Source organism: Centruroides vittatus, unplaced genomic scaffold, assembly GCF_030686945.1.
Source record: "Centruroides vittatus isolate TY-2023 unplaced genomic scaffold, ASM3068694v2 scaffold_907, whole genome shotgun sequence".
Taxonomy (NCBI): domain Eukaryota; kingdom Metazoa; phylum Arthropoda; class Arachnida; order Scorpiones; family Buthidae; genus Centruroides; species Centruroides vittatus.
The window spans coordinates 280,456-307,208 of record NW_027122720.1 but is presented as its reverse complement, the minus strand read 5'-3'; the positions used below and the strand labels follow the sequence as shown (position 1 = coordinate 307,208).

General features: G+C 32.6%; 3 protein-coding genes across 3 annotated transcripts; 1 reads left to right on the top strand and 2 right to left on the bottom strand.

Moving 5' to 3' along the window:
* The first annotated feature begins 5,835 nt into the window (after window positions 1-5,835).
* On the top strand, window positions 5,836-7,559 carry LOC136990376 (astacin-like metalloprotease toxin 1). The gene is made up of 5 exons (XM_067288768.1): window positions 5,836-6,253; window positions 6,322-6,397; window positions 6,481-6,601; window positions 6,665-6,840; window positions 7,339-7,559. Exons 3-5 carry the CDS (start codon window positions 6,510-6,512, stop codon window positions 7,557-7,559), a joined length of 489 nt encoding a protein of 162 aa, XP_067144869.1. The 5' UTR covers window positions 5,836-6,253; window positions 6,322-6,397; window positions 6,481-6,509.
* A 2,188-nt stretch (window positions 7,560-9,747) lies between these two features.
* LOC136990339 (fatty acid hydroxylase domain-containing protein 2-like) lies at window positions 9,748-19,480 on the bottom strand. Its single transcript, XM_067288729.1, has 6 exons — window positions 19,422-19,480; window positions 14,303-14,406; window positions 13,392-13,513; window positions 11,761-11,966; window positions 10,791-11,063; window positions 9,748-10,717 (listed from the first exon to the last, which is right to left on the bottom strand). The coding sequence occupies exons 2-6, from the start codon at window positions 14,382-14,384 to the stop codon at window positions 10,564-10,566; spliced, it is 837 nt and encodes a 278-aa protein (XP_067144830.1). The 5' UTR covers window positions 14,385-14,406; window positions 19,422-19,480; the 3' UTR covers window positions 9,748-10,563.
* A 2,820-nt stretch (window positions 19,481-22,300) lies between these two features.
* LOC136990375 (uncharacterized) lies at window positions 22,301-24,249 on the bottom strand. The gene is made up of 5 exons (XM_067288767.1): window positions 24,113-24,249; window positions 23,241-23,272; window positions 22,562-23,053; window positions 22,393-22,491; window positions 22,301-22,312 (listed from the first exon to the last, which is right to left on the bottom strand). Exons 1-5 carry the CDS (start codon window positions 24,159-24,161, stop codon window positions 22,301-22,303), a joined length of 684 nt encoding a protein of 227 aa, XP_067144868.1. The 5' UTR covers window positions 24,162-24,249.
* Window positions 24,250-26,753: the final 2,504 nt, after the last annotated feature.

The following is a 26,753-nucleotide window of genomic DNA, read 5'->3' as shown; positions in this document are numbered from 1 at the left end:
TGACCAAGCATCCTGTTTAGTACTTTCTGGTCCTTATATATTTAAACATAATTTTTTATTATTATTACTACATACAAGAAAATGATTTAATTTCTACATTTTTATTATAATTCTCTCATTAATTAAAAAAATTAATTATAAATTCTAGAATTTATTAATGTATTTTTTAATTATATTAATCCAAATCTCGACTTGCTAGATTATAATATATAATTATTAATTTGCAAACGAAATCTGCGTAAGGTGAACTATTTGCTGAATCGCTTGAACTTTTCGGAGGAAGTGGACCAGGTAGTGCAGGTACATCCACCTGAAAATATTTACAGAATTTTAAATCAAGTAACTAGAAATCTATTATGTGTCAAGGGGATGAAATCAGGGTAGAAATGGGGTAGCCCTTTATTTTCCCTAGAGAATAACTATGAGAAATTCGGTGCATATAGATCAAGGGGCAATCTGCAACAAATTTTTCATAGTTTCATAGCCGGATACCCCATTTCTGCCCTGATTTCATCCTCCTATTAAAGCCTTATAGCCTTATATTAAAGCCTTAGACTTTCTATTTTATAAATATGGATTCAAAACAAGAATATTTGATTTAAAAATCTTACATATTGTCTTTTTTCTCGAATATTATAAGACATTACCCCTATAAAATATAAATTATGTGTGTTATAATTCAAAATATATTAAAATTAGGACGTAAAAATTATAGAGAATAATTTTAAAAAAGGTTTTCTTACTTTACCTTTTACGAACAAGAGAAACAAAACAATTGCAGCAGCCTTCATTTCCTATATTTAAGAATTAAATGACGTTTTAAACATATTAACAATACGTTATTATGACTCATTTAACACAAGAAAATGTTTAATTAATTAAAATATATTTAAATGTAATTATACTTAAGAGTATTGTTATAAGAAACATTCACTTATTAGCCTTTAATAATTGAAAATTGTTTTAAGGGTATGAATTTCATTAGTCAAACCTCTGTCCAGAACGTTTTAAAAAAGCGGCCATTGTTCGGAGGTTATTTTTTACTGTGTTTAGAGGTGGCCGTTATTGGAGGTTCCAGTGCAAATGAGGGAATTTACCGTACCGAATAAATTATACTTTATATACTAATTATAATTGCACAATTATATTTAAATTTTTAACACGTTTCCATTCTTTCGTCATTCTTGAAAAAAAATTAAATTAATCGTGTTAAATTAATCCAAATTAATAATTGTATGCATAATAATAAAGCCGAATGTCTGCTGTATAAAAGTTTTATTATTATTTTAATTTCCTAACAAAGAAAATGAATAATTTGATGAATTTGTTGCCTTATACATTCATAACTACGCTGTCAAAGCTAGACACCCAAACAGCACTTCAATAAAACATAAAAATTAAGTATTTTAATTATTTAAGTTTGATTTTTTTAATTTTATTGAAAGGAAAATGAAATTTAGAAACGTGAATAGTCCCTGAATTAAGATCAGAAAGGTGCACGTTATTTGTAGTAGTAAAAACTAATCGGAGTTGAGGCGTCAACCTATCGTTCTGGGAGATCCAGGATCGAATCCGGAAGGTGAAGAACCCCAGGAATATTTAAGGATTCTGTCGGCTTACGTGCCTTATCACCCGGTTGCCTCCATTATGGGATTCGGAAATGCAAGATGGATGATCTGTCAAAGCAGTATTCTTCTCCTGAAGACATTTAAGGGAAAATTCCGCTGTTTAGGTGTTAGACACGCGAAAACACCCAAAAAACATTACGTAGCCAGCCCGTTGGCCAGGCGCGAACACACAACCAGTATTCAGTGGTTTCATCCGCTGGTGGGCCTACACCTTGATGAATTTGTTGCCTTATACATTCATAACTACGCTGTCAAAGCTAGACACCTAAACAGCACTCCAATCAAAGCTAGACACCTAAACAGCACTCCAATCAAAGCTAGACACCTAAACAGCACTCCAATCAAAGCTAGACACCTAAACAGCACTCCAATCAAAGCTAGACACCTAAACAGCACTCCAATCAAAGCTAGACACCTAAACAGCACTCCAATCAAAGCTAGACACCTAAACAGCACTCCAATCAAAGCTAGACACCTAAACAGCACTCCTTAGGCGTATGTCACGTGACTTGCCGTTAATTCATGATGCGGCATACGCCTTTCGGCGTAATTAATCAAAAAATTCGATTATTTTGCGTTATATTCGATTTTCCAGCGATCTTAGCTTTGATTCGCTATTCTGTAAGTCAATTGACTTTGTTTAAGCCAAAAATTGTTTTGTGACCACCCCTAGGCCATAGATGTTTTGGTAGAATAGACCCGCTCTCTGCCAAGTAATTAGAGACATAGTGTAAATAATGGCAATAACTTCTCCCCCCGCTCTAGCTAGAGAGCTGCAGTTTCTTTTATTTAAAAGAAGACAGATGTATCTAACTAACAAATGTACAAAGTTTAGCGATTTTCTGTAAATTAATTATTTTTTTCTTTTGTTCGTAAGCTTCAAATTTTAATATTATTTTAAATTTCTATTAAACTAAAAATTAAACAATCGTAAACTGTGATATGTTCTTAATCAAACACAAAAAACAGATTAAACATAGCGCGATTTAAAAATTATCCAAAACACTACAATAAATGCGCCGCATGACGAACTCCAATCAAAGCTCAGACACCTAAACAGCACTCCAATCAAAGCCAGACACCTAAACAGCACTCCAATCAAAGCCAGACACCTAAACAGCACTCCAATCAAAGCCAGACACCTAAACAGCACTCCAATCAAAGCCAGACACCTAAACAGCACTCCAATCAAAGCCAGACACCTAAACAGCACTCCAATCAAAGCCAGACACCTAAACAGCACTCCAATCAAAGCTAGAAACCTAAACACCTAAACAGACTTAATGACTCTACACAAATGTATCTAACTTTTAAAAAAATGACTTTTCTGATAACGCATTTTTAAAATATTTGAAAAATCATTTTAGGCCATAATTATTACTAATTAAAATTCAAATTTATATGCATTTTACTAATCCATAAATTAAATTTTAGATTTTTAGATCAATATTTTTCACTTGAAATCGGAAAGGGATATTTAAAATTAGAACGTTATTTGTGTTGAATACTAATTCATTAGTTGACAGGTACGAGTAATATCAAAATAAAAACAGAAAAATCTATCAAAAATACTTTTATCTGAAATAATCGGGAACACGGGTCCCTGATAATCAGCATAACGGGAAATACTGTAAGTGGGCCTTTTTATAATTCTCATCGTGTGTTCGGCAAGGTCAAGTGGTGAAGGACAAGGCCCGACGTAACCGGAGCAATCGGCACAAAAAATTCTTAGGATTTCTCACTTAGATTCGAACCCGGATCCCCCAGAGCGGTAGGCTGATGTCTTAACCTATATTAACGATTGGGAAGAATAAGAATTGTTAAAATTTACTTGTCACTCGTTCGAAAATAAAGTAAATGTAATCATTAAATTTTATTTTTTGAACATGCAACGCATTGTTTCAACCCCACTGAATTGTTAATACTGGACCAAGATTAAGTGCCGATAGCATACCTTTTTTTGCATGCTTCGGGCCTTTAAAAGTGCAAGATTCTACGTAATTGCATTTGTGTAGTTGTAATGAATATTTTTTCTACTGGTCAAAAATTTAGGGTATTTCATATAAATATATTCGTAAACAATACTCGTTTTTCCGGCATGTAAGTGCTATTAAATTATATGGAAAATTAGTTGCAAAATTCTTCCATTATATTAATCTTTCCCACTAACGGCCGAATGGATGAAACCATTGAATGAATACACTGATAATAAGTCGTGGGTTCGCGCCTCTTCAACGGGCTGGCCACGTTGAATTTTCCGGGTTTTCTTCAAGTTTGTAACACCTAAATAGGGAGAAGTGTTTACTGCAGGACTTGCTGTGAGAAATTGGCACGTAAGAAAAATCCATGGAGTAAACCTGTTTGTTAGGAGCGAACCCGCGACTAATTATCAGTGTTCGGTGGCTTTATTTTTCACTCTGCCATTGGTTTCTATGATTAAAACGTTTTAATCAGGTTACTATTTTAATTTAACAATAACGTAAATAATTTATAATATATTGACCCATTTGAAACGAATTCGTTGGAAGTGGATGACCTGATCCATTATCGAAAAGTGTCATCAATAATATATGTATTAAACAGATTCAATGGCAAAGAGACAATTAATTTTGTTCTATATAATTTGAATGTTAACGATTAATAAATTGACTTCATTACAATGATTTAAAATTGTAAATAAGAGAGAATATGAATTTAATTATTTATTTATTACTATAATTAGGTTAAAAATAATTTTATATGTTACATCTATATTAAAAAAAAAAGAAAAATCCAAATTTCTATCTGATAATATTGTTGGCTCTCGATTATTCAATCTGAAGAACAAAATGGCCGGACAATAAGACGGAAGAGAGGGGGAGAGGTATAAAAGGAAGGATTGGGGGGAAGTTTAAGTGAATGTGAACGATCAATGAACCAAAAAATTTATTTTATTTAATTATTTATGTTTAAAAAAAAAACTAGAGTAGGTATGGAATTATTTGATTAATATTGATTTTGAATATGCTCGGAATTAGAAATGTGTTTAAGAACCCAGCATTTGTAAGAATTTATGGTTAATGTTACCTATGGTGCCAAAATGGCGGCTCGTCTCTGATTCTAGCAAACAGAAGAAAGGAAACAGTGGGAATTCACGTTCTAACCTAACCTAACCTATTCTAATAATTTGGTTGTAATAATTATTGTAATTTATTAGAATAGGTTAGGTTAGGTTAGAACGTGAATCCCCACCTTTCTTCTGTTTGCTGGAATCAGAGACGAGCCGCCATTTTGGCACCATAGGTAACATTAACCAATTTTATTGCTTTATTGTCGGGAATTTTGTTTATTTATGATTGTAACAAAATTTATTTTAATTGTAGATATTGTCTTAAATGCCTGCTGATGAGGGTCAAACAGGTCCGAAACACAATGTTAAAATGTATGTGTTCAGGTGATTTAAATAAACAATATTATTTCTGATCTGTAAGACCTAATTGCTGCATCTATAAATACAGTATAATATGTCTTGTTAATTGATAAAGTACTAATAGACGAGATAAGTTTAAAATAAGACATTGTATTTGGATCGTAAGAACTTAAGGTTAACGCTTAAATTAAATTAATAATTTGTCTGCTAAGGAAGTGCCTCCCTGGGAAACTGGCCCTTATTTAGGTATTAGACAAGTGTAGAAAACCCGGAAAACACATGACAAGCCGGTTGGTCGGAGCACTGGTAGTGGTCGTGGGTTCGCGCCTCTCTAACGTGAGTTTACGGGATTTTCTTCATGTTTGTAACACCTAAATAGGTGCCACTTTTCCGTAGAAGTCTCCCTGAGAGGCACCTCCCTTGGTAGGTCGCCTACGTGTCCCGTGCCGTAACCAAATAAATCAATAAACTGGTTGGTCAGGTGCGAACCGGCGACAAACTACCAGTGTTTAGTGGTGTTAGCCAAAACCATACATAACATAAAAAAATAAAGACTACCAGGAACAACGGAGTAGAAATTTCATTATCTAAGGGTTAAGTGAGGCTCAGGTGGCTCATTAGAAGCCATACCACACGTAAATTGGCTGCTAGTCTTTAAAATATGCCCCTATTGCTATCGAAATTTTAGCCCCACTAAAAGTAGTAAACACTAAGTAGGATTTGATTCCAGATTCCAGAAAAATTATACCCTACTTCGAGTTCATCCGGTTGTCAAATCAAATAAAGGTCAATTTCTACTGCTGAGCTTACTCCATAAACAATAAACTGCTGAAAAAAGTGAACCGTATCGATTGAAACAATGTCAGCAATGCTATTATTCTGAAATATGATTGATTACTTAAAAGAGGGCACGTCCACGTGGCACTAAATTCATCATTATATAAACAATGCGTTGGTAGCTTCACAATATTCGCTCTTCCTTCATCCACAGAAGCAGCACCCTTTCTACATTATAGTGTTAACTACAATGATGTTCTACATTGCAGCTCTATTTGCAGTTGCTGTAGCAGAAAATGGTAATTTTAATTTCTTTTTTAATCGAATATTTTCATAGAAAATTAACTTCTCTCCGTCTTTAGTCACTTTGCCAGTTTCTCCTCTGTACAATCCCCATCTATTCGAGGGTGATATTCTGAAGGAAGAAGAAGTTGACACAGTAAGTAACATTTTTCCTGGTTTGGATACTTGAATGTAATGAAAAGTTTAATTCGATTATCCGTGTAGGGAAGAACTGCAATATCAACTCACCAATCAACATGGCCTGGTGGAAAAGTACCCTATCTCATTGACAGATCTTTAGGTTGTTTCTCTTAGAATTGATTTTAAACAGTTTAAAAATACTGTATTTAGAAATAATGAAAGATTTTTTTTTGTGTTAAATAGCTTCTGTGGCGGGCAAAATTCGATTGGCTATGTATGACATTGCTCAAAAAACAGGCGGTTGTATTAAATTCACACAAAGAACTTATGAACAGAACTACATAAAATTCCACAAGGGAGTTGGGTAGGTATTTTCGAATAACTTAACAATGGGTATTTTGTTTTTCAATTTATGTATTTATTTTAGATGTAATTCCTACGTTGGACGTGTTGGAGGTGGTCAATTGGTATCAATTGGAGAGAATTGTGATCATTTGGGAATCATTGTCCACGAAATTAATCACGCGCTTGGTTTCTTCCACGAGCACACTCGACCCGACAGAGATAATCACCTAACGATTTTTTGGAACAATATACAAAACGGTTAGTTGCTAATATCAGAAATTTTATTTCGCTATCGTTGGCAAGATGGCCGCGCGAGATGTTAATTTATTGAGTGAGAGAGTGGATTCGGTCCCTGTCTAAGACTTCCACACTTTATAATTGTAAACACGAATAGAAATTTTCTTCCCATCCCTCAATCATCTAGTCGACGTGCCCACCAATTGATAAAACCCTTAAACGCTAGTTTTGTCAAAGCCGCACATCAATGAATAAAATGTACACCAATAGCCCAGCGGTTCCGTTCCCTGAACACTGGGAGTTCGGTTCTCTGTTGGCGCCTCACCAGGACGGGCTGGCGACGTGAAGTTTAACGGCTTTCAATCCTTTCCAGATTGCCCAATTGTTGCATTATCTTATTCCACCAATTCAATTCGTACTGATGGACCTCACTGAGGATTAGGCCCGCAACTGTAATAACATACAAAGTTCTAGTGTTACGCGTTAATTAAATAATAATATGACAATTTTTATTTTTAGGAATGGCAACACAATTTCAAAAACTTCATCCTACTCAAACGAAATTGTTAAATTCTTTTGATGTGAAATCAGTCATGTTGTATGGTGATACAGCATTCTCAAAGGATGGTGTGTCGAAGACCATGATAGCCAAATCAAACAAGAAACTACGGGAAGTTCACGAAAAAACTGGTTTGTCCGCTAGCGATGTATATCGTATAAAGAAATTATACAAATGTTAAGAAATCTCAATCAAATTAAATATTTAAAAAATGTAATTAAATTCAAAATAATTACTTCGATGTGTTATCAAGCAATTATTCAGAAAAATATGTAACTGTTTCGTCTTTCCTTTCCTAATTTTGTTATACATAATTATTTTATAATAAATTATAAATTAGAAAATAAAAATTAAAGAATTTACTCTATAATTTTTAACACAACAATGATGGCACAGGCGGTTGAGGTGTCCTACTACTTTGGTGGATCCGGGATCGAATTCGGGCGAGTATCTTAGAAATTTTTATGGATGGCCCATTGTAGGCATGGCCAAAACTACAGGGCGAATAGGAACTATCAGTATGAGGGTTCCTATTCACCCCTCTCACTATAGTTTAGTAGGAATAGAAACCCAAGATGGAAGACTAGTATCTACTTAGGTGTTAGACACGTGAAGAAAATTTCGTGGCGAGAATCATCGCGATTCTACTACTTGTGTTCAGTGGTTTTAACTACTCGTCTATTGGTTTGTGTGTGTAGTATGTATGTATATATATTTACATGCATACAAATATACACCAATGGCTGAGTGATAAACTAGAAACATCGGCTAAACCAGTTTTCTTACGTTTGTATTTCCTTCAATAGTTACTTGTACTTCAGTGAAATAAAGCATCAAAACCAGCGGTAGAATAGGTCATAAAGTGTTAGGAAAAATTAATGAATTGTTAGCATAAAACAGTAAAATAAATATTAATAAATTGCAAATTTGAATGTAAAATTTATTGCTTTATTTAAAGTACATATGATTATAGGCAATACCATAAAAATAATTATAAAAATATATTTTATAACATTTGGTATAATCTTGATATAATTTATATTATGTTTGAGCTCATTGTTAAATAATAAGTAAATACACTGTTTAACAATTGCTAGGAAGAGCGACATTTAGTTATACCTAGGTGATTTGTGTCTTTTCTTGGTGCCTAATATGGTACTGTATATAGTTTTTCCTCGTAGTTGTTCCTAGGTGCTTGTTTCCCTCGTAGTTGTCCCTAGGTGCTCCTTTCTCTCGTAGTTATTCCCAGGTAGTTGTATTCCTTGTGTTTTTCCTTGATCGATGTCCACTACTAATTATGACAAAAAATGTCGATATTCTCTCACGATTGTCAAGCAGTGTAGGAAATTAATAATAACGAGAAGACATATCTTTAAATATATGTTTTCAATTATTATTATTTCCCTGATTCTTCCATAGCTTAATCCATCCTTAAAGGGGTGAATTAATGTATGGAGGAATCAGGGAAATTTGACATTGAGCAATTGAGTTAGTGGTAATTAGTAAATGTAAGTAATCTTTAAAAAATTGTAAAATTTCTTAAAAATAAACGAGTTTCTAAAATTAACTCTTTTCTATCCGACTTCGAAAGAGCTAAGAACTGAGATGGACACCGTGGAAATTAATAAATACTTCTTACTTTATTATTCACCATCCATACGTTATCATTCAAATTATCCAGATGCATTTCGCAAATTTCTTTGCCTCTTCAGTGGATAAGAGTTAATTTCAGTGGAAAGAGTTAATTTTGGAAACTCAAAGAAATTTGCGAAATGCATCTGGATAATTTGAATGATAACGTATGGATGGTGAATAATAAAGTAAGAAGTATTTATTAATTTCCACGGTGTCCATCTCAGTTCTTAGCTCTTTCGAAGTCGGATAGAAAAGAGTTAATTTTAGAAACTCGTTTATTTTTAAAAATTTTTACAATTTTATTTTACAGATTATTCCTGTTAATCATCCTTAAAGGGGTGAATTAATGTATGGAGGAATCAGGGAAATTTGACATTGAGCAATTGAGTTAGTGGTAATTAGTAAATGTAAGTAACACGTGTAACATATTTGTATATTAAACAAATAAAGTATAATTGAACCATTGTTTAGTTCGTCTTATCGAGAAAATTCTTCAAAATGACCAAATATTTTAATTCGCTCCTGAATACTTATATCGATTAACTAGCGAAGATACTAACATTGCTCTAGGAAACCTGACTTTGCACCCTTTGCACCCTTGACATTGTAGAAAATGTATTATTATTTTTGGAATGTTTGGTTGCATTTACTCATAACTTCATATGTATAAAGAACAGACATACAAATATTGTTTTAAATGTTTTAAATGGATTTATGGAAATATTTATGGAAGATGGAGTTTTAAATGGATTTATGAAAAGATTATTGTTCAAAACATTTGTCTGCTGGTGTTGTTAGGTATTTAGTATAAATATTTAAATTATGACGAAGTTTCCCTGCTATTATTGACAACAGAGGGTCGATCGGTCAAAAAATAACCCCCAAACGTTTTACATTTTTCGATTCAGGGGGACCTTGAAACATCGAGAAATGCTGTGGATACGGATGTTTATGTTTGTGGGAGGCACGATTTTATTCACCCAATTTAAAGCTTAATAATTCCTGCGCCTTTTGTCAAAAATGTCTGAAATTTTGCAGAGAATTTGTGTATTAGGGAGATTGATGATATCAAATTTTGTTGTTTAAAGGTTTAGGGGATGAGGAAATAGAAGGGGTTAAAAAATTTTGTATTTTCACTGTTATTACGAAACGTCACACTGTAAATGAACTTTCATAATGGTTTTCAGCTCCAACTTGCTCACGTACCTCCAGAGATACGAACTTCCAAACAATCTAATTCATCGGTAATTATTTTCTTTGAAAGGAAGGAAAATGCTTGACGAAATTGCCCCCTTCCAAGAAACAAAACAAAATAGGCCTATTGTATTTAAAAACATGCATACATCAATATCATCGAATAGTATTAAGTGCCCAAATAGTATTAAGTGTCCAAATGTCAAGAGTGCAATATCAAATTTCCCCAAGTAATACCGGATATATTCACTAAGTGTATTAAAAAACAATAAATTTTCTTAACCAACATATAATAGAGCATTTAGATTCAATTGTGTATCTTCTCGAAGCGTTTTCATTCAATTAAATTATGCAAATCACTCTTCCTTTTTCGCTATATTCGAATGATTCTTCAGAAGTGAAAGTGATCGGATCAGTAAATTTCCAAAGAATCTCTTGCTTTTATTAATAGGAGAATTGGTTCCATGCCAACGATCTAAAACACCCGCTTTTCCATAATTCTGACTGAATCTGTGGAAATAAATAAACAAGTATGATAATTCAAGATGGGAGATTCTTTACAAATGAATTTCGTTCCACTTACCTCATGTGATGAAAATTATGGGTTTCGCTTATTTTTATAATTGGAAGATGGTAATTAGAATGCTCGATCACTGTTATAAAAATAGATACAGTATACCATAAGAAGAGAGTAAATGGTGTACTGTTCTTAATAAATGGGCCAATATACAATGGAATCAGATTAGCAACAAAATGCTCGATGGGGTGACAATAAATTGCCGTTATAGCGATGGGGGCAGTCCATTCGTGATGTTGTTTGTGAATGTGTTTATACAGTTTAGGGTGATGTAACAACCTACAAAATGAAGTATTTATTATATAAACTACTTATGCAACTGAAAAATAATAAACATTTTCATGAGATAATAGAGCCAAGAGAAAAAATAGGGTTTTTAAACACAAAATACACATAATATGATAAAAATCACATCACAGTAGGCCTAATTTATGAATTATTATAAGTGGGTCAGTAATAAGAGACGTTTTACTGTATATAATTTATCAATAGACACAATTAATTTCTACGAGTTTATTAATGCCAAAGATTTATAAATTGTTGTATGACATGCATGACAAGGTGTACGAGACACGCGATGGCTTTAAAGGTCAACATCGTACAGTTTTAATTGGTAAAGCATGTGAGTATAATGTCTTATAATGTATTCACGAACACTACTGTGAAGTGATTATACTTTTATGATTGCACGAGTAAAGCACACACTCGTGCAATGCTGGAAGGATCTCTTTTGCGCTTGGAATACCCCGCATATGTGTGTATGGATGTGTGTGTGTGTGTATGTGTGTGTATACTTGTAAGAATAAAGAAAGATTATTATAACAATTTAGAATAAAGATTAAGAATAATAAAAATAAGCAGTCAATACGTAAAAAGTATCATAAAGAGTTTTTATAAATGTTAAATAAAAACTCAAATTATTGGGATACTTTCTTAATACAAAAAAAAAATAATAATAATAATAAAATAACAATACCTGTGGATATAATAAAATGTAAATTCATATAACAGGTAATAAAATACAAAATCTGAAACTATCCATAGAACACTTGGTATTGTTAATACACTTTTCAAACCTCTCCACATCAACAATTTGAAACCAAAATAAATGAATGGCAACGTGACAAAAAAATGATTAACTAACACCTGTTTCATCGTCTGGTAAATCGTTGACATTTTAACCTGAAATAAATATTGTAAAAAGTAAATTACTTAAATATATTTTCAAAGTTTGTCATACTATTTTTATTTTTTTACTTAATTTGTTTGTTATACATTCTCTCCTCTTTTCTTTCTCACTCTGTTCTCTTTTTCTCCCTGTCCCTCCTCTTTCTCCCTCTCCTCCTCTCTCTGTTCCTTCCCTTCCTACCTCTCCTCCTCTCTATGGCCCTCCTCTTTCTCTCTCGCTCCCCTTCTCTCTGTCTTTCTTCTTTTTCCCTGTCCCTCCTCTTTCTCTCTCTCTTTCTCTCTGTGACCCTTTTCTTTCTCCCTCTCTTTCTCTCTGTGTCCCTCCTCTTTCTCCTCTCCTCCTTTCTCTGTTCTTTCCCTTCCTACCTCTCCTCTCTATGGCCCTCCTCTTTCTCTCTCTTTCCTTCTCTCTGTCTTTCTTCTTTCTCCCTGTCCCTCCTCTTTCTCCCTGTCCCTCCTCTTTCTCCCTCTCTTTTTCTCTGTGACCCTCCTCTTTCTCCCTCTCTTTTTCTCTGTGTCCCTCCCTTTTTCCTCTCCTTCTTTTTTTGCTCTTTCTCTTCCTACCTCTCCTCCTCTCTATGACCCTCCCCTTTCTCTCTCTCCCCTTCTCTCTGTCTTTTTTCTTTCTCCCTCTCTTTCTCTCTGTGTCCCTCCTCTTTCTCCTCTTCTCCTTTCTCTGTTATTTCTCTTTCTTCCTCTTTTCCTCTCATTGTTATAACTTTAATTATTAATTAAAAAGTAAAGTAAACGATTCTGAAAATTTTTTAAATATAAGAGTCTGTTAGTCTGTCAAGATAACATCACACTGCTCGTGAGAAGTCTCACAGAGTATCAATGACCGTTGAACACACTGTTCAATGCCTTCAGATTTGAAACCTTCAGCATGTGGACTACATTAGGCAAACCCTCTGCACCGCCAAGGTCTCCGAGTGTTTTGTATAAATAAAGTGTTTGTTGCTTGCAGAGCCAAAATTGTCACAGTAGTGAGTTTTGTTACTAATGGTTTTATTTTTTACGGAAATGTCTTCCACGTGTCCTGAAATGTCACATAACGAATTTGTTTTAACTTGGAGGGTTGCTTGTTTAGATGCCTGTAAACTCGTTTGGGTGCAAGTTAATGCAACAGCAGTGAGGATGAATTGAATGCAGAATTACCGACTTTCTACCGTGAAAACTCCCTAAACAGACCTGAAATTCCCCCTAAAAACTGAAACATATTTTCATTTTTCCAAACCACCAAGTATCCCCTAATACGTTTATTCACTTGCAATATCAAGTGATCAGATATTGCACTTTATATTACACAGTTGATATTGTATACGAATAAACGTATAAAGCTTTAAATTTTATAAAGTAAACTAAAAAATATTCGGACAGGCTTATAATGTGTTGTAATTATATTAAATACATTTAACTTACCGGAAATGCGTCTGTATTTTGTATTCTACGACGAACAAAAGCTTGGGGCTTCCCTGTTACATCCACATAAGTAAACATTGATCCAAGAGACAAATATAAAAATGTTACCCAAATAAAAACACCTGAATAAAAGCACAAAATATCACGAATAAATCAGAGTTTATAAAATTATGTAATTCAGTTAAGGGGATAACTAACAACAGTGTTCTGTGAGCCAACCATAAAAGTAATAAATATTATGGACAAAGAAAGGAATACAGTATGTACTTATTGACATGAAATGGCCGACATTTTTTGGCGCATCTATTTATATATGTATGCAGTTTTTTCTTGGCCAGTGTCCACTATCAATTATGTCAAAAATGTCACCGTTCCCTAGCAATTGTCGATTAATGTATGTAAATAAGGGGGGAAATGAGAGATGGAATGTGAATGGGGTTCTGCGGAAGAACACACAAGAAAGGGTCTAGATGCACCTCCTGAAATTTTTCTTTATTCTTTGTTACTTCTTTGCTTTCTACGAATAACAATTTTATAAATCAGAGTATATTTTCCTCACTAATTCAGTACTGTTGTATATGAATTAAAATATGTATCTTTAATATATAGATAATGATGGAATGCATAGATAATAACAAATAAGGCAAATTATGATTGGTTTAGGGAACATTATCATTAGTTATTCCTGTATGTAAATAACAAAATACAGTAGCCCCTCGTTATATCTCACCCCGTTATATATAGATGAAATTATTTTTTATGCCCCAAATATTTTATAAAAGCGTTTTAACCAATAATGGATAGATACGTCGGTTATATATGGCTTAATTTGATTTGTTACCCAACAAGTGCGATATAACGAGGGGGCTAACTGTACCTGTTAAAATAAATTATAGAAAAAAAATATTAACCCCAAACACAGAAGTTATATTCATCTTCACCGAATAATGCAAACATTTTTTTCCATACATATTCAATACTACTGTAAATCATTATTACGGGGGCGCCCAAAGTCCTGAAATAGAAAACGGAATATATTTTTAATATAAATACATTTCAATAAAGATTATTTTATGATTAATTACAATATAATTATTTTAAATTGAAATATTTCTGATCTTGTAAATGGATGCATTGATATGGAGGGTAAGGGCATGATACTATTAATAGAAATTCGTAATGCCATAAACCTATTATTATTATTGTGTTGGGTTTTGTGAGTTACACTCGGTTGACACCGATGGCTGTGTATTATACCGGACCAGAGTCAAGGCATAGTAACTTCAAAACAAAGACAAAAATTAAATAAGTCTGTCTGTGTGTGTCAGTAGTCAGGAATTTCCTAACATTATGACGTGTATTCAATATAGTGACCTTCTGTAGTGTGATGTATGTGTTTCTATTCAATTTTAATGTTCTCAGGCTTTTGTGTAGCGTGTTTGGTATGATACTGTAGAAGAGAGAACGACAGGTACTATACAATAAGCACCCTATAATGTGTGTGATTTTATTGTGTTTGTCAATGAGTGTGATCTGGTCTGTTGTGGTAAATTGTTTTATCTGTGATTATGGCTCTGTCGTAGTTTATATTGTTTTCCAAAACTGTCTGTTGAATGTAACGTGGATATCTAATAATCTGTGTTTCTTGCAAGCTCTTGATATATTTGCCACTTGATTATGTCTTTGTAAATAGTCTGTGCCAAGAGCTTACAACCAGAAGTGATGTGTTGTATGGTTTCTGGCATAATGTGACATTTTCTGCATGTGTCGTTTGTGATTGTTGTATCTTTGAGAATGTGTTTTATGTAGTGTTTAGTATTTATGACCTGATCCTGTATGACAATTATGAACCCTTTTGTCTCCCCCAAAGAGGCATCCCGAGCTAACTAGCTGTTTGACGCAGTTTTGTCAACAAAATCATAGGCCATGTCATAGGGATGTCTGCCATGGAGTACCTTTCGCACCCATGATTGTTTAATGGTGTCTATGCTATTTATATGTTGTGTCGTGTCCAAACGTTGTGAATGTAAATTTAGTGGTGTATTATTTGAGTCTCCTAGAGTTACTGCTTTATGTAATTGTGATGTATCTTGTTTTTTATAGAAAAACTCTCGCAGTGTCTGTATTTGTTTGTAGCGGAGGTTAACTATGTCGATCAGGCCACGCCCGCCATCTTTATGGAAGGGTTAATCTTTCTATGGCGGATTTAGGATGATGTTATTTATATTTAGTAAGTATTGTTCTTGTTTTCATTTGGAGTTGCTCAAGATCTGTGAGTCCAATGTATAACTCTAAAAGAATAAGTGACTGCTGGGATGCCATATGTGTTTGTGTTTATTGCTTTAACATCATCTTATTTCATCAGTGTTGCGGCAGAGAATGAAATACAAGCATAACACACACAACAACTGTGATAAAAATATATAAAACTTGAAATTAATAGAATATGTAAAAGTTCACGTCACACCTTTCACCTTGTGACGGCACACCGGTTGCGGAACACTGTTCTATGGGAAACTCCTAAACACGTGAGAAAATCCCGGAAATTTCCACGTGGCCAAGTAAACTGAATTTTACGAATACGTGTCAATAAAAACCAGGGGCGATCTACTGAGGGGAAAGGGACTTTCTACCGGAAATTGGCCCTTACTTAACTGTTAGATACGTGAAGAATTTCCGAAAAACTTCACGTGGCCACTTAAACTGAATTATCTAGGCACGATCTGCCTAGGAAGATGTCACCCTGGAGGACATTCTTTCGAAAACTGGGCCTTAGTTAGGTGAAGAAATCCAGGAAAACTTCACGTGGCCAAGTAAACTAAATTTTACGAACAAGAGTCCATAAAATCCACGGGTAGATATTAAAGATTCCATAAACTTGGATGGGAAAAATTTGCTCTAACTCGAAAACAAATTCAGCATTTTCTGTAATTATAAATCTAGGCGACAAACCATAGAAGTAGTCCTGACTTTTCCAACAACGGAAATCATATTGTAGTTGTTGCACGAAATAACGTTTATACTCATCGTTATTTATAAATTACGCATGTTGCAACTGTACATTAAAAATTTATTTTTAAAAATGTTATAATAACTATAATTCAGTTTAATTTGCTTCTTTTGTATTCTGTTTTAAGCATTTAAAAGCATTATTTTGAGAATAAAGATTCAATAGCACAAATCTAGTTACTTTCCACCAGTCTGTATATACAGTACATACAAATTGGGTGGAAAGTAACTAGATTTTTTAAACTCTCCATAATTTTTGTAATGATAAAGCAATCATAACAAAATTTACGTACGTATGTACAACAATTAATCGAGCTTTAAGGTATGCATAATATTAATGTACATATAAAATAATTTTTATTGTTTTTCGAGTTATAAGTATAGAATTAGAATAATTTCTCGATGCTTAGTTACTTTCCACTCACCCTGTAGTAATTACACGTAGAAAAATGAATAAATTAATATTTTAATAAAATGTAATTTTAGGAAATACAAAGGCAAATTAAGTAATTTAATGAGACAATAAATAATCTAATTTGTTATTTTAAAATTTAAAGGATAATTGGTTTTAATTCTGCAATAAATCTTTATTATATCGATTAGTGTATGAAATATTGCACATTTTTAAACAAGAATTCTTTATATATATATATATATATATATATAAAGAAATTGACAATGCTGACGTGAACAAATATCGAAAATTTCCCGTATTTTCCAGGAAATGATCAATAATAAGATAATAAAAACAATAAAATTTGCGCATTGTTCTCTTCTATTCGGTGATACTTCAAGAGAAACAAAGAGAATATAAATTTATCCTTCGAAGGACATCACGAACAAAAACGTTAATTACAGTTTAAACGAGACATTAATATCTAGAAATTTATATAATTTATTATCCTTTATCTGTGGCATAAATTTAGGGGATGACATAAAGTGTTGGATCCCTTCCAGAGGATGTAGGAATAAAATTCGTAGTAATTTTCTACATTTAAACAAACTAGCAAATTTTTTTTTTTTTTTTTGTATTTCTCGACGTTTTAAAGTTTATACTTCCATTTATTGTGTATTTATTATAATCAACACCATTCTCTAATAGTAAGCACACTTTAATAAAAGGTGAAGCTGTAAATTATAGACACAACACTCTAATACTAAAGCATACAAATAAAAAGTTGGACAAAACCATTTAATACATGTGACAATGTACCGGTTCGTATAAGGGTAAAGTTGTGCATACGATCGCCTCCTGTCAGGAAGAAATGTTTTTTACAGTCCGTTTATTTCCCCCCTTTTTTACGGATGCATGAAATTGAAGCGTGGATCTTATTCATTGTGTGCACAGCTCGAGTGAGAGGCAGTGTTTTTTCCTTTTAACTGTGAACGCTTTTTCTTCTAACAAAATGGCAGCAGAGAGTGATTATTCTGTAACGCCTGGAAACAAAAGACAAAGCAAAAGGAAATGACAAGTTGTAATCGACTTTCCAATGGACGACCTAGGACGAAATTACGAGGAATTTACATATAAATCCGCGATCCGGTAAGAAAAAGTATAACATTTTGTAAATAAGAATCGACTTTAAACTAAGAATACAACGAATACGTCCGAATTTTACGATAAAACGACGAATATTAACAGTGAGTAAAAGTAAGATGGTGGCCTGTGACGAGAAAGGGATAATTTTGTGGAAAATTAAGTTGCTTAATGAAGAAATAATATTTTTGTGGGTCTAATCGTATAGAATGTGTGAGCTTTATGGTGGAAAATTATGGAGAAATGTCATGTCATAGAAGTATATGAATCATGGGAGTAAATGACGAAGATAAAGACAAGAAATTAACAATATGCCAAGACTGAGAAGATGCCAATCATGCAGCGTGAAAAGATGAAGAGAAGAAAAACAAATGAAGAAACTATCAGAAAGGGACCAATTAAGATACCGTATGTGTCGAACCTGGACACAGACCTCATTAATGTGGCCAAATTGCAAGAACAAGGTGAGAATGAGTAAATGAAAAAATGTTGTGATAGACAATGATGATAATATTCTCTTCCGAGCAAAGGGAATCGACGATCACTTCGTCGTAAGAGGAAGTTAAAGAACAGAAAATGCAGTGAACGTGATTGCCTTGTGGCAAAAAATACACGGCAGACATTGAAGAAAATGACGGACAAACGACTCGTGGAAGTTGGAAAGATTGGAATGGCGACATTTGCATTGAAAGAAAACTGTCAAAGTTACCTTACGTATCAGGTAACAAGGGACTCGTCCTGGACAAAGAACAGGAAAAACAAACGATGTATAGATAAGACACACCGAGGATGTGAGAGACAGCATTCCTACATGGGAAACTGAAAGATCAGTGTTGTGGATATCCTGTGACTATGTGTGATTTGTGTTAGAGGCGAGAATATATAACAGTTTAGCTGCGCTTATGATCCCCCCACCTTATAAGCTTATATCTGCGCCTGTATCTTATAAGGGAGCGTGTCGAGTTTGTTCAGTGTGGGCACATCTCTTGAGAGACGTAGTGTTTTTGCCTTTTTTACATGAATCAGAATGTTTTTTCTCCTAACAGAAACTAAGCGCACATAAACAAAAAATTTATAGACAGAACTGTCTAATACTAAAAGTGCTCTACTTAAAAAAAGTAATAGAAAGAACTCTAATAGTAAGGCGCTGTAATAAACAATGCAGCTGAGAGATAAAACAGTTATTGATGGTACTTTATAATAGTAAAGCTGTTGTCTATTGGAGGAAGCTAAAGCCTATCGCAAAATGAAAAATTGCACATTGTATTTAGTTTGCTACTTTTACCTTTTTAAAAATAAAGTGTGTGTATGTGTGTGTTCAGTCTAGCGTTATTATTCACGTAATAATAAAGCGAAAAAGTTTATTATTCCATTAATATTCACCCATAATAATAAGACCTCTAATAAATAGAGCAGTGACAGGTGAAAAATTATAGTGCTGTTGATATATTTTTACATACCGTATATTGAAAAAAATTACTTACAATTTTGCTGAATAAAATCGAAGGATTTTCAAACAATTTCTATACTGAATATACACATTTACGTTGATATATAGAATGATAGATAATTGAGGAAAACAAGGAAAGTAATGTAAGCCAATCGGAATCTTATATTAACATATTATTCAATAGGTATATTTATTAATAAAAGACTGCATCGACTAGTAGATTAAATAAAATTTATTGCATAATTGGTGGAACCTGTCATACAGGTATTACAATTACTAAAATTTTAGCCTATGCAGTTAAAACTTGAAAAGTAAGAACCTTCTAACACTAAGTGCGCTCTAATAAAAACAATTATGGAAACAACCTAATAATACTAAGAGCCTCAGATAAAAAGTTATAGACAGAACTCTCTAATACTAAGTATGCTTTAATAAACAGTGCAGCGGGAGAAATCGCACACTATTCAGCATTGTATTTTAAAAGAAAGTGTGTTGTTGTTCAAATAATAATACAATGAAAACATTTGCCAGATTAATAGTCACTCCTAATGATAAACCTCTGTGATAGTTATAAGTTTAGTATATTGTTTTATATATATAGAACAAAAATACTTACATTTTTGCCGAATAAAATCGAGGGATTTTCAAGCAATATATATATACTTAATATATATTTACGTCAATATATAGAATGATAGATAATTAAGGAAAAAAAGAATATAACGTAAGCCAATCGGAACCGCGGATTAACATACTGTATATATTATTTATGATTCGAATAGATAAGTGTTTTGGTAAATATATGAAATGACTGCCTCGTGTAATAATTTTTTAACCTGTGGATTAAATAATTAGTTATATGCTTTAATTAAAATTAAGTTTATGGGTATTACAATTAGTTATATACTAGCCTAGTTATTAAAGTATAAAATTAAATGCTGAATTAACAATAAGCTCAATAACAATAATCTGGTAGAATGTCTCTTCTCATCAAACCAAAGAAAAGTTTATATATTTAGTATTATAGAATGAGTTGCATAACGACCCTCTTTATCTCCGCACTCCCTCGATCATTAACCACCAAAATTTAATAGCGTTAATGCCCCTCATATAGAAGCCATCTTGCTAAATTTCGTTTCTTAATCTTTACCCTATCTTGAGATATTAAGCGAAATAGACGCCAACACACATACACACCCCCACAAACACAGACATATTTACACATAAAAGTAAAAATTACACGGATCGCTTCTTTGTTTCCTGAGAAAAATTGTTAATTCTAAAATAATCTTATGGACCCACTCTATAAGATTTCATTGAATTATTTTTCACATGGTTTCATATTACTTGTAAGGTAGTAGTGGTAGTAATATAAAGCATCACATGTTGTAATTTCTGTCACGCAATGGAATTTACAAGAAGTAATGTAATATGATTTACTGGTACGTCTTTCACAAAAGTTGCCATTTTTCCGCAAATTATTATTTATTAAATTTAGCAGTAAGCTCCGATACGTTCATCTTTTCCTGGTTTTAAATATTTTCCTCTAAAAATTGCTTGAAAAACACTCGTTAACTATGAACTTCAACAGCTTCTAGACAATAAAAGTGTACGACTACGTGTTTATTTTGAATTTATAACATATAGTCGTCTAGATTTATATTTATTAGAAAATGGTACGGTTTAGAATAAAATTCACGAATCTTTTCCAGTGTCTTTACCGTGTAAAACTTAAGGAATCGATGGTGGATATATTTTTAATTTTACACAGTTTCAAGTCTTTCGAGAATAACACGAGAAAGATCCCTTCATGTTTACATAATTGTGTGATAAATATAGATTGGTTTTTCTTGAATAACTTTAAAATTTTTTGGTTCATCAATGGCCGAGTGAATAAAACCACAGAACAATGTAGTTCATTGTGGGTTCGCGTGGAGTTCTCTGGGTTTTATTCACGTATCTAACACTTAAACAGGGGTCAGTTTTCCTACTTACACGATCCCTGACAAAGATCTTGAAGTTACTTCTTTTCCAGGAGCTTTTTCAATTTTATAAAAATTAAGCTATCCCTACTCCTTAAAAGGTCGGAGGCAGTTTTATAATTTCAAATGGGTCTTCCCCTATACTTTTTCTATTTTTGTATTGTCGATTAGAATGGAGAAAACCTCTTAAAATGTCATTAAAATAATAGAATATGTTTCATTTTCAATTACCTCTGTACGAGGAAATTCTAGTAATTATTATCCTTGGATACACAAGAAAATTGGTCGAGATATTATTAAAGAACGAAGCTACTGATGCAATATCAATGTCAACGAATTTAAAATCTGTTGAATTAAATTATATTATAGTTGCGTAAATTGTATTGTACATAGAAATAGAAGTTATTCGCTTTTATCAATTTCGTTCATTATCCTCCTTGTGTATACGTTTAGTCAGTTGTGTAAACTCGAAGAGTTCAACTTAAATTATAAAATGCACCCAATAGTAGCCGAGTGGATGCTACTAGTTGGTCGTGGGTTCCCGCCTCACCTATTAGTCCGATCATGTGGAGTTTTCACTTATCTAATACTTAAATAGGGGTCAGTTTAACTTAGATCTTCACATATACCACTTAAATAGTTGTCGGTTTCCCAAGAAAGTCCTCCTGAATGGCACCCCCTCTTGCACTTCAAGAAGCGTGCTTCTGGTGCCAAAACTGTCACGGTTTCTTAGGAACAAATTAATTATAACAGCGAATGTCTACTATATACAACTTTATAACAACAATTTTAATGAATTACAATTCTTACATTACGATTATTGAAACATAATTATACAATATTACACCAAATACTCATTCAATACGTCTAGATTAGATGATGAAAGATTTGAATTATGTCATGCCAGAAAGTAGGTATAGTACGAAAAGTATTAATTACGAGGCTGAAAGATAAATTTCGATAATTAAGTATAAGTAAATAAATTAAATTATGTAAAGTAATTTTATTTAAAGTAATATTTACACAAGTTCGTACGTCGTACTCTATGTATTTTTCTTTTCCTTTCCAAGTATATTTAGCAGCACATCTTACATCACAATAATCTTCGCTTTCACTAATAACCTGGAATAAAAATTTATTATTAATTTATAATTACAGAAACCGTTGAATATTCTTTTTGCTTGAAACTAACCCATATTTTAAGATTCTGTACCCATACCAGTCGATACAATCTGAAATATTTCTTCCGTATTTCTTTTAAAAAACAAATATAACAATAAACGATTGATTTAATTAAAGGTTTCTGTGTGGTAGTTGCAATGGAAGTCGTGGTTTCAGCTGTGGTTGTAACTATTTCGGTTGTAGAAATTTCTAAAATGGTTGTTGCTGGAGAATCGTCCGCAGTTGTTTCTGTTGCTGGAGAGTCGTCCGCAGTTGTTTCTGTTGCTGGAGTGTCGTTTGCAGTTGTTTCTGTTCCTGGAGAGTCGTCTGCAGTTGTTTCTGTTCCTGGAGAGTCGTCCGCAGTTGTTTCTGTTGCTGGAGAGTCGTCTGCAGTTGTTTCTGTTGCTGGAGAGTCGTCCGCAGTTGTTCCTGTAGTTGAAGAATTGCCCGCAGTTGTTTCTGTTGTTGGAGAATCACCCGCAATTGTTGTTTCGAGAGCTGGAGTCATAGTCGTAGTTATATTCTATAAAATTTTTAAATAAATCTTATAAGCATATTTTAAGTTGATTTTATAAGGGTTGAATTTAAAATTTCTGTACTTGTAATAAAAGGACTTTATATAAAAATATAAAACTTTAATATTAATGAAAATAAATAAACGAAAAGAATTTTGTGGTTAAAAAAAAATTAAAGATAAATTTTTGGATTACCAGTTGTCCATTACAGCCAGGTATAAGAATTCCTGAAAGAAAACATGTAATCAGAGTAAGTTCTAACGTTTGTAAGAAAGTTTCAAGTAATTATTGTCTCAGTTCGTAAATACAATTAGAGTAACATATAATATTTCTTTTATTTGTAAAAAGTATAAGTTATATTCTATTCAATTTAATGTTTCATGAATAAAATTCCATATTTTCGCGCGATTTACCCACGGATTATCAGTGTTTAAAGCAAATTGAAACAGGTGCGGGTGGTGCAAAAGTGTGTGTTATATGCCAATTTTAAATCAAAGCTACAAACTAATGCCTATGGCACAATGGTTGCTCCCATAGACATGGGATATATAGTGGGGCGAATTACGCAAAGGTTTTATTTTTATTGTAGAAATTTTCTGTAACGTCTACGTACGAAAATATATTGGTAAAATTCTACTTAAACATTTTTACTTATTTGTAATCACAGTGATTACAAAGAAATAATTAAAGTTCATTGGTCTCTGAGTTTTAGAAATAAATAACTAAGGTTCGTCGGTACCTTAACAGATGGTGCCACAGGTAATTTTAAATGTACTTGCCGGGAAAGTTAATCAACTCGTTGCTAGATTTTTATACCAATGAATTTAAGTTGTGGATAAATTATTTCGTAAAGTTTCCCTCATAACAGAGCTTCTTAACAAGGGGCTCTGTCCAGTGGGAAACTTTACAATCGAAACATTTTATCCATTATTTAAATTAAATACAACTTTTACATGCCAACATTTAGTTTCATTTACGAATAAACTTTAAAATTTTGTATACTAGAGTATTAAAATCATTGTAGAATATAGTACGTTTGAATGTAACAAACTAAAAATAAAACTTACCCTGTATATAGAGAAGGGCAAAAGTACTCAACAGAAATAAACCAAACATTTTACTGATGGAATTTTCGACAGAACACAAATATATTTACTTCATAAACAATATACCAGCCATTTATTAAAGATTTATGCTATAAAACGTTGTTATTTTACAACAATTAACAAATCTTGTGATTTATTATTTAATAAAATTGTCTATGTGTCAAATGAATAAATTCATACCGGGAAAAGGAATTTTGATGTCGATACAACTACACGGAATTTTAAATTGTTCTTAAATTTTTAATTGATAAAAATAGAAATTTTTATATTCTTTGTAATATAATACACTAGAACAATTTTCAAAAACATCCTTTTTCAGTTATTATTGTTAAACAATAGAACAGAATGAAATAATAATTATTATGCAATCGATTTTAATTAGGAAAACAATAAGTTATTTAAACAAAATACTTCGAACGTCTTCTTTATAAAGCGGTGTTCTTTATTAATTATAATATTCAATAATATTGTTTACAAATAATACTAACAATACTGATTTTTATGATTGACAGAATAATTACAGTATCTGTTGTGTATACTAATAATATACATTTAAATGATAGATTTAAGTATATACATACAAACAGTTCTCTAAATCAGGACCTAATTCATTCTTAAACATTTATTCACAAGTTTTTACTGGCTTCTTTTTGTGCCTATCAACACTACCTCCATTTAGGGCCTGGACCTTCTGTTATATAATAGCCAGAAGGAAATAAATAGTAGAAAAATAGTTTATTTAAGATTTATTCTCAAGTATACAAACATGATTACTTGAAGTGTAAAGAAAATACGTATAGTAGACCCTCACTTTATGGTTTAAGGTTTATTTGGTTACGGCAACAGGACACATGGACGATCTATCGAGGAGAATGACTCCAGGGAGGTCTTTTAAGGAAAATTGGTTCCTATTTAGGTGTTTCTAACGTAAAGAAAACCTGGAAAACTCTACATAGCCAGCCCGGATAGTATTAGTGTTTAGTGGTTTTATCCACTTGGGTGGGCCCTCACTTTATGACGCCTTCAACTTTTCAGCTATTTCACAACAGCTCCATTAAAAAAACTAGTGTACAAATATCATAAAAAGATTGTTTATTATCACGCAACATTAAAATTAATACTATTCATCATGCTATTACTGTACAATAAACATCCTTTATATTTATATATATGTATAAAGGAAAAGCGCCAAATTAGGCAATCCACTTATAAGTATAACTCGTGCTTCAGACTAGCATTAAGTGGAGAAAATACTTTACAGTCTTGTCAATATCATAAATTTAAATAAAATGGGAAACAAACCAAACATGCCCTTTACTTATCTCAAAAACATAGTTAGATAGATAAAAATCGAGATCAGACAGGCGCAGGAGGTCCGATTATATTACGGATAAAACGAATTTCAAGACCGACTTTGGTGCAATTCATCCACTTATTGTACCCGGTAAATATCCAGGTTTTAGTGTAAGGAGGAATAGGAAAAAGGAGGAAGGAGGATTTTGTAAGGCATACTATTTCCTTTCTTCATCCCCTCTAATGCTTTCTGAATCCACTACTATATATAATAGTATACTTACTACTTTAAAACACAATACAAAACAGTTTAAAATTTAAGCTCTGTTATACTGATATGGAATGCCAATTCCTTTAACGACCTAATAATATAATTTCAAATGCATCTCACATTATATAATCTCCCGTATTATTTGACCTATTGCTATATTTTTAAAGCCGGATAGTCGAGACTTTACTATATATTTAGAATGTTAATTAAACATATGATAAAAATAAAAGTTATATAATTTTCGATAGGCGATAGGGGTTATACCGGATGATCGAAAACCCATTAATTAGCTATGGAGACCTTGGATCTAATCCCACGAGCGAAAAACTCCTAAAACTTTTATTAATGAGAGGTCTTTGGGCCACGCTTCTCACCACCCTGCCTCTCCAATTGTTGGCATGGCTAAACCATGACGGGTATGGTAAAGAAGGCCTTCATATGTTTGATTAACACTCATAACATATAGTAAAGTGTCGATAATTCGGCTTAGAAGATTATAGCGGTAGTCCAAATAATACAGAAGATTATATAATATGAGATGCATTTGATAATAGATTGTTAGATAGATAAATTTGCATTACAAGCTACCGTACCAGTATGCGATATTCTAGTTAACAGGGTTTATATTTTGAATAAACTGTTTTGTATTGTGTTTTAAAGTAGTAAGTATATTAATATATACAATAGTAGACTCAGAAAGCTTTAGAGGGGGTGAATAAAGTAAAAATATGCTTTACAAAATCACTTAATACGTGAGATACCCGGTCTTACTCGAGAGAAATCTTCAGAAGATGACTGCAGCTGTGCCCTACGCATCCTGTAAATTGGCCTCTGATTATGTCCTTTTAATCTATAGAATAAAACTAAACGTATTATGCATTCAATATGAGAGATTTTATCAGTCAATCTTGCCATATATTTGTGTTTTAATCTTGAATTATTAGTTGTACACATATAGGCTACAGGGTGTCCTTTAAGTCTGGAATCGTAGGTGTTACGTTAATCCTTGTTTAGTCTTTTACAGGTAAAGAATGAAAC

What these genes read in the sequence shown, in the direction of transcription:
- LOC136990339 (XM_067288729.1), bottom strand. Translation starts at nt 14,384, where the DNA reads ATGATTTACAGTAGTATTGAATATGTATGGAAAAAAATGTTTGCATTA. An exon ending in AAAATACAGACGCATTTCCG is followed by an intron (nt 11,967 to 13,391) that starts GTAAGTTAAATG and finishes TATTTATTTCAG; the next exon opens with GTTAAAATGTCAACGATTTA. An exon ending in ACATTTTATTATATCCACAG is followed by an intron (nt 11,064 to 11,760) that starts GTATTGTTATTT and finishes TTCATTTTGTAG; the next exon opens with GTTGTTACATCACCCTAAAC.
- LOC136990375 (XM_067288767.1), bottom strand. Translation starts at nt 24,161, where the DNA reads ATGTTTGGTTTATTTCTGTTGAGTACTTTTGCCCTTCTCTATATACAG. An exon ending in TGCCCTTCTCTATATACAGG is followed by an intron (nt 23,273 to 24,112) that starts GTAAGTTTTATT and finishes GTTTTCTTTCAG; the next exon opens with GAATTCTTATACCTGGCTGT. An exon ending in TACAGAATCTTAAAATATGG is followed by an intron (nt 22,492 to 22,561) that starts GTTAGTTTCAAG and finishes TTTTTATTCCAG; the next exon opens with GTTATTAGTGAAAGCGAAGA.
- LOC136990376 (XM_067288768.1), top strand. Translation starts at nt 6,510, where the DNA reads ATGTATGACATTGCTCAAAAAACAGGCGGTTGTATTAAATTCACACAA. An exon ending in AAATTCCACAAGGGAGTTGG is followed by an intron (nt 6,602 to 6,664) that starts GTAGGTATTTTC and finishes TATTTATTTTAG; the next exon opens with ATGTAATTCCTACGTTGGAC. An exon ending in TTGGAACAATATACAAAACG is followed by an intron (nt 6,841 to 7,338) that starts GTTAGTTGCTAA and finishes TTTTATTTTTAG; the next exon opens with GAATGGCAACACAATTTCAA.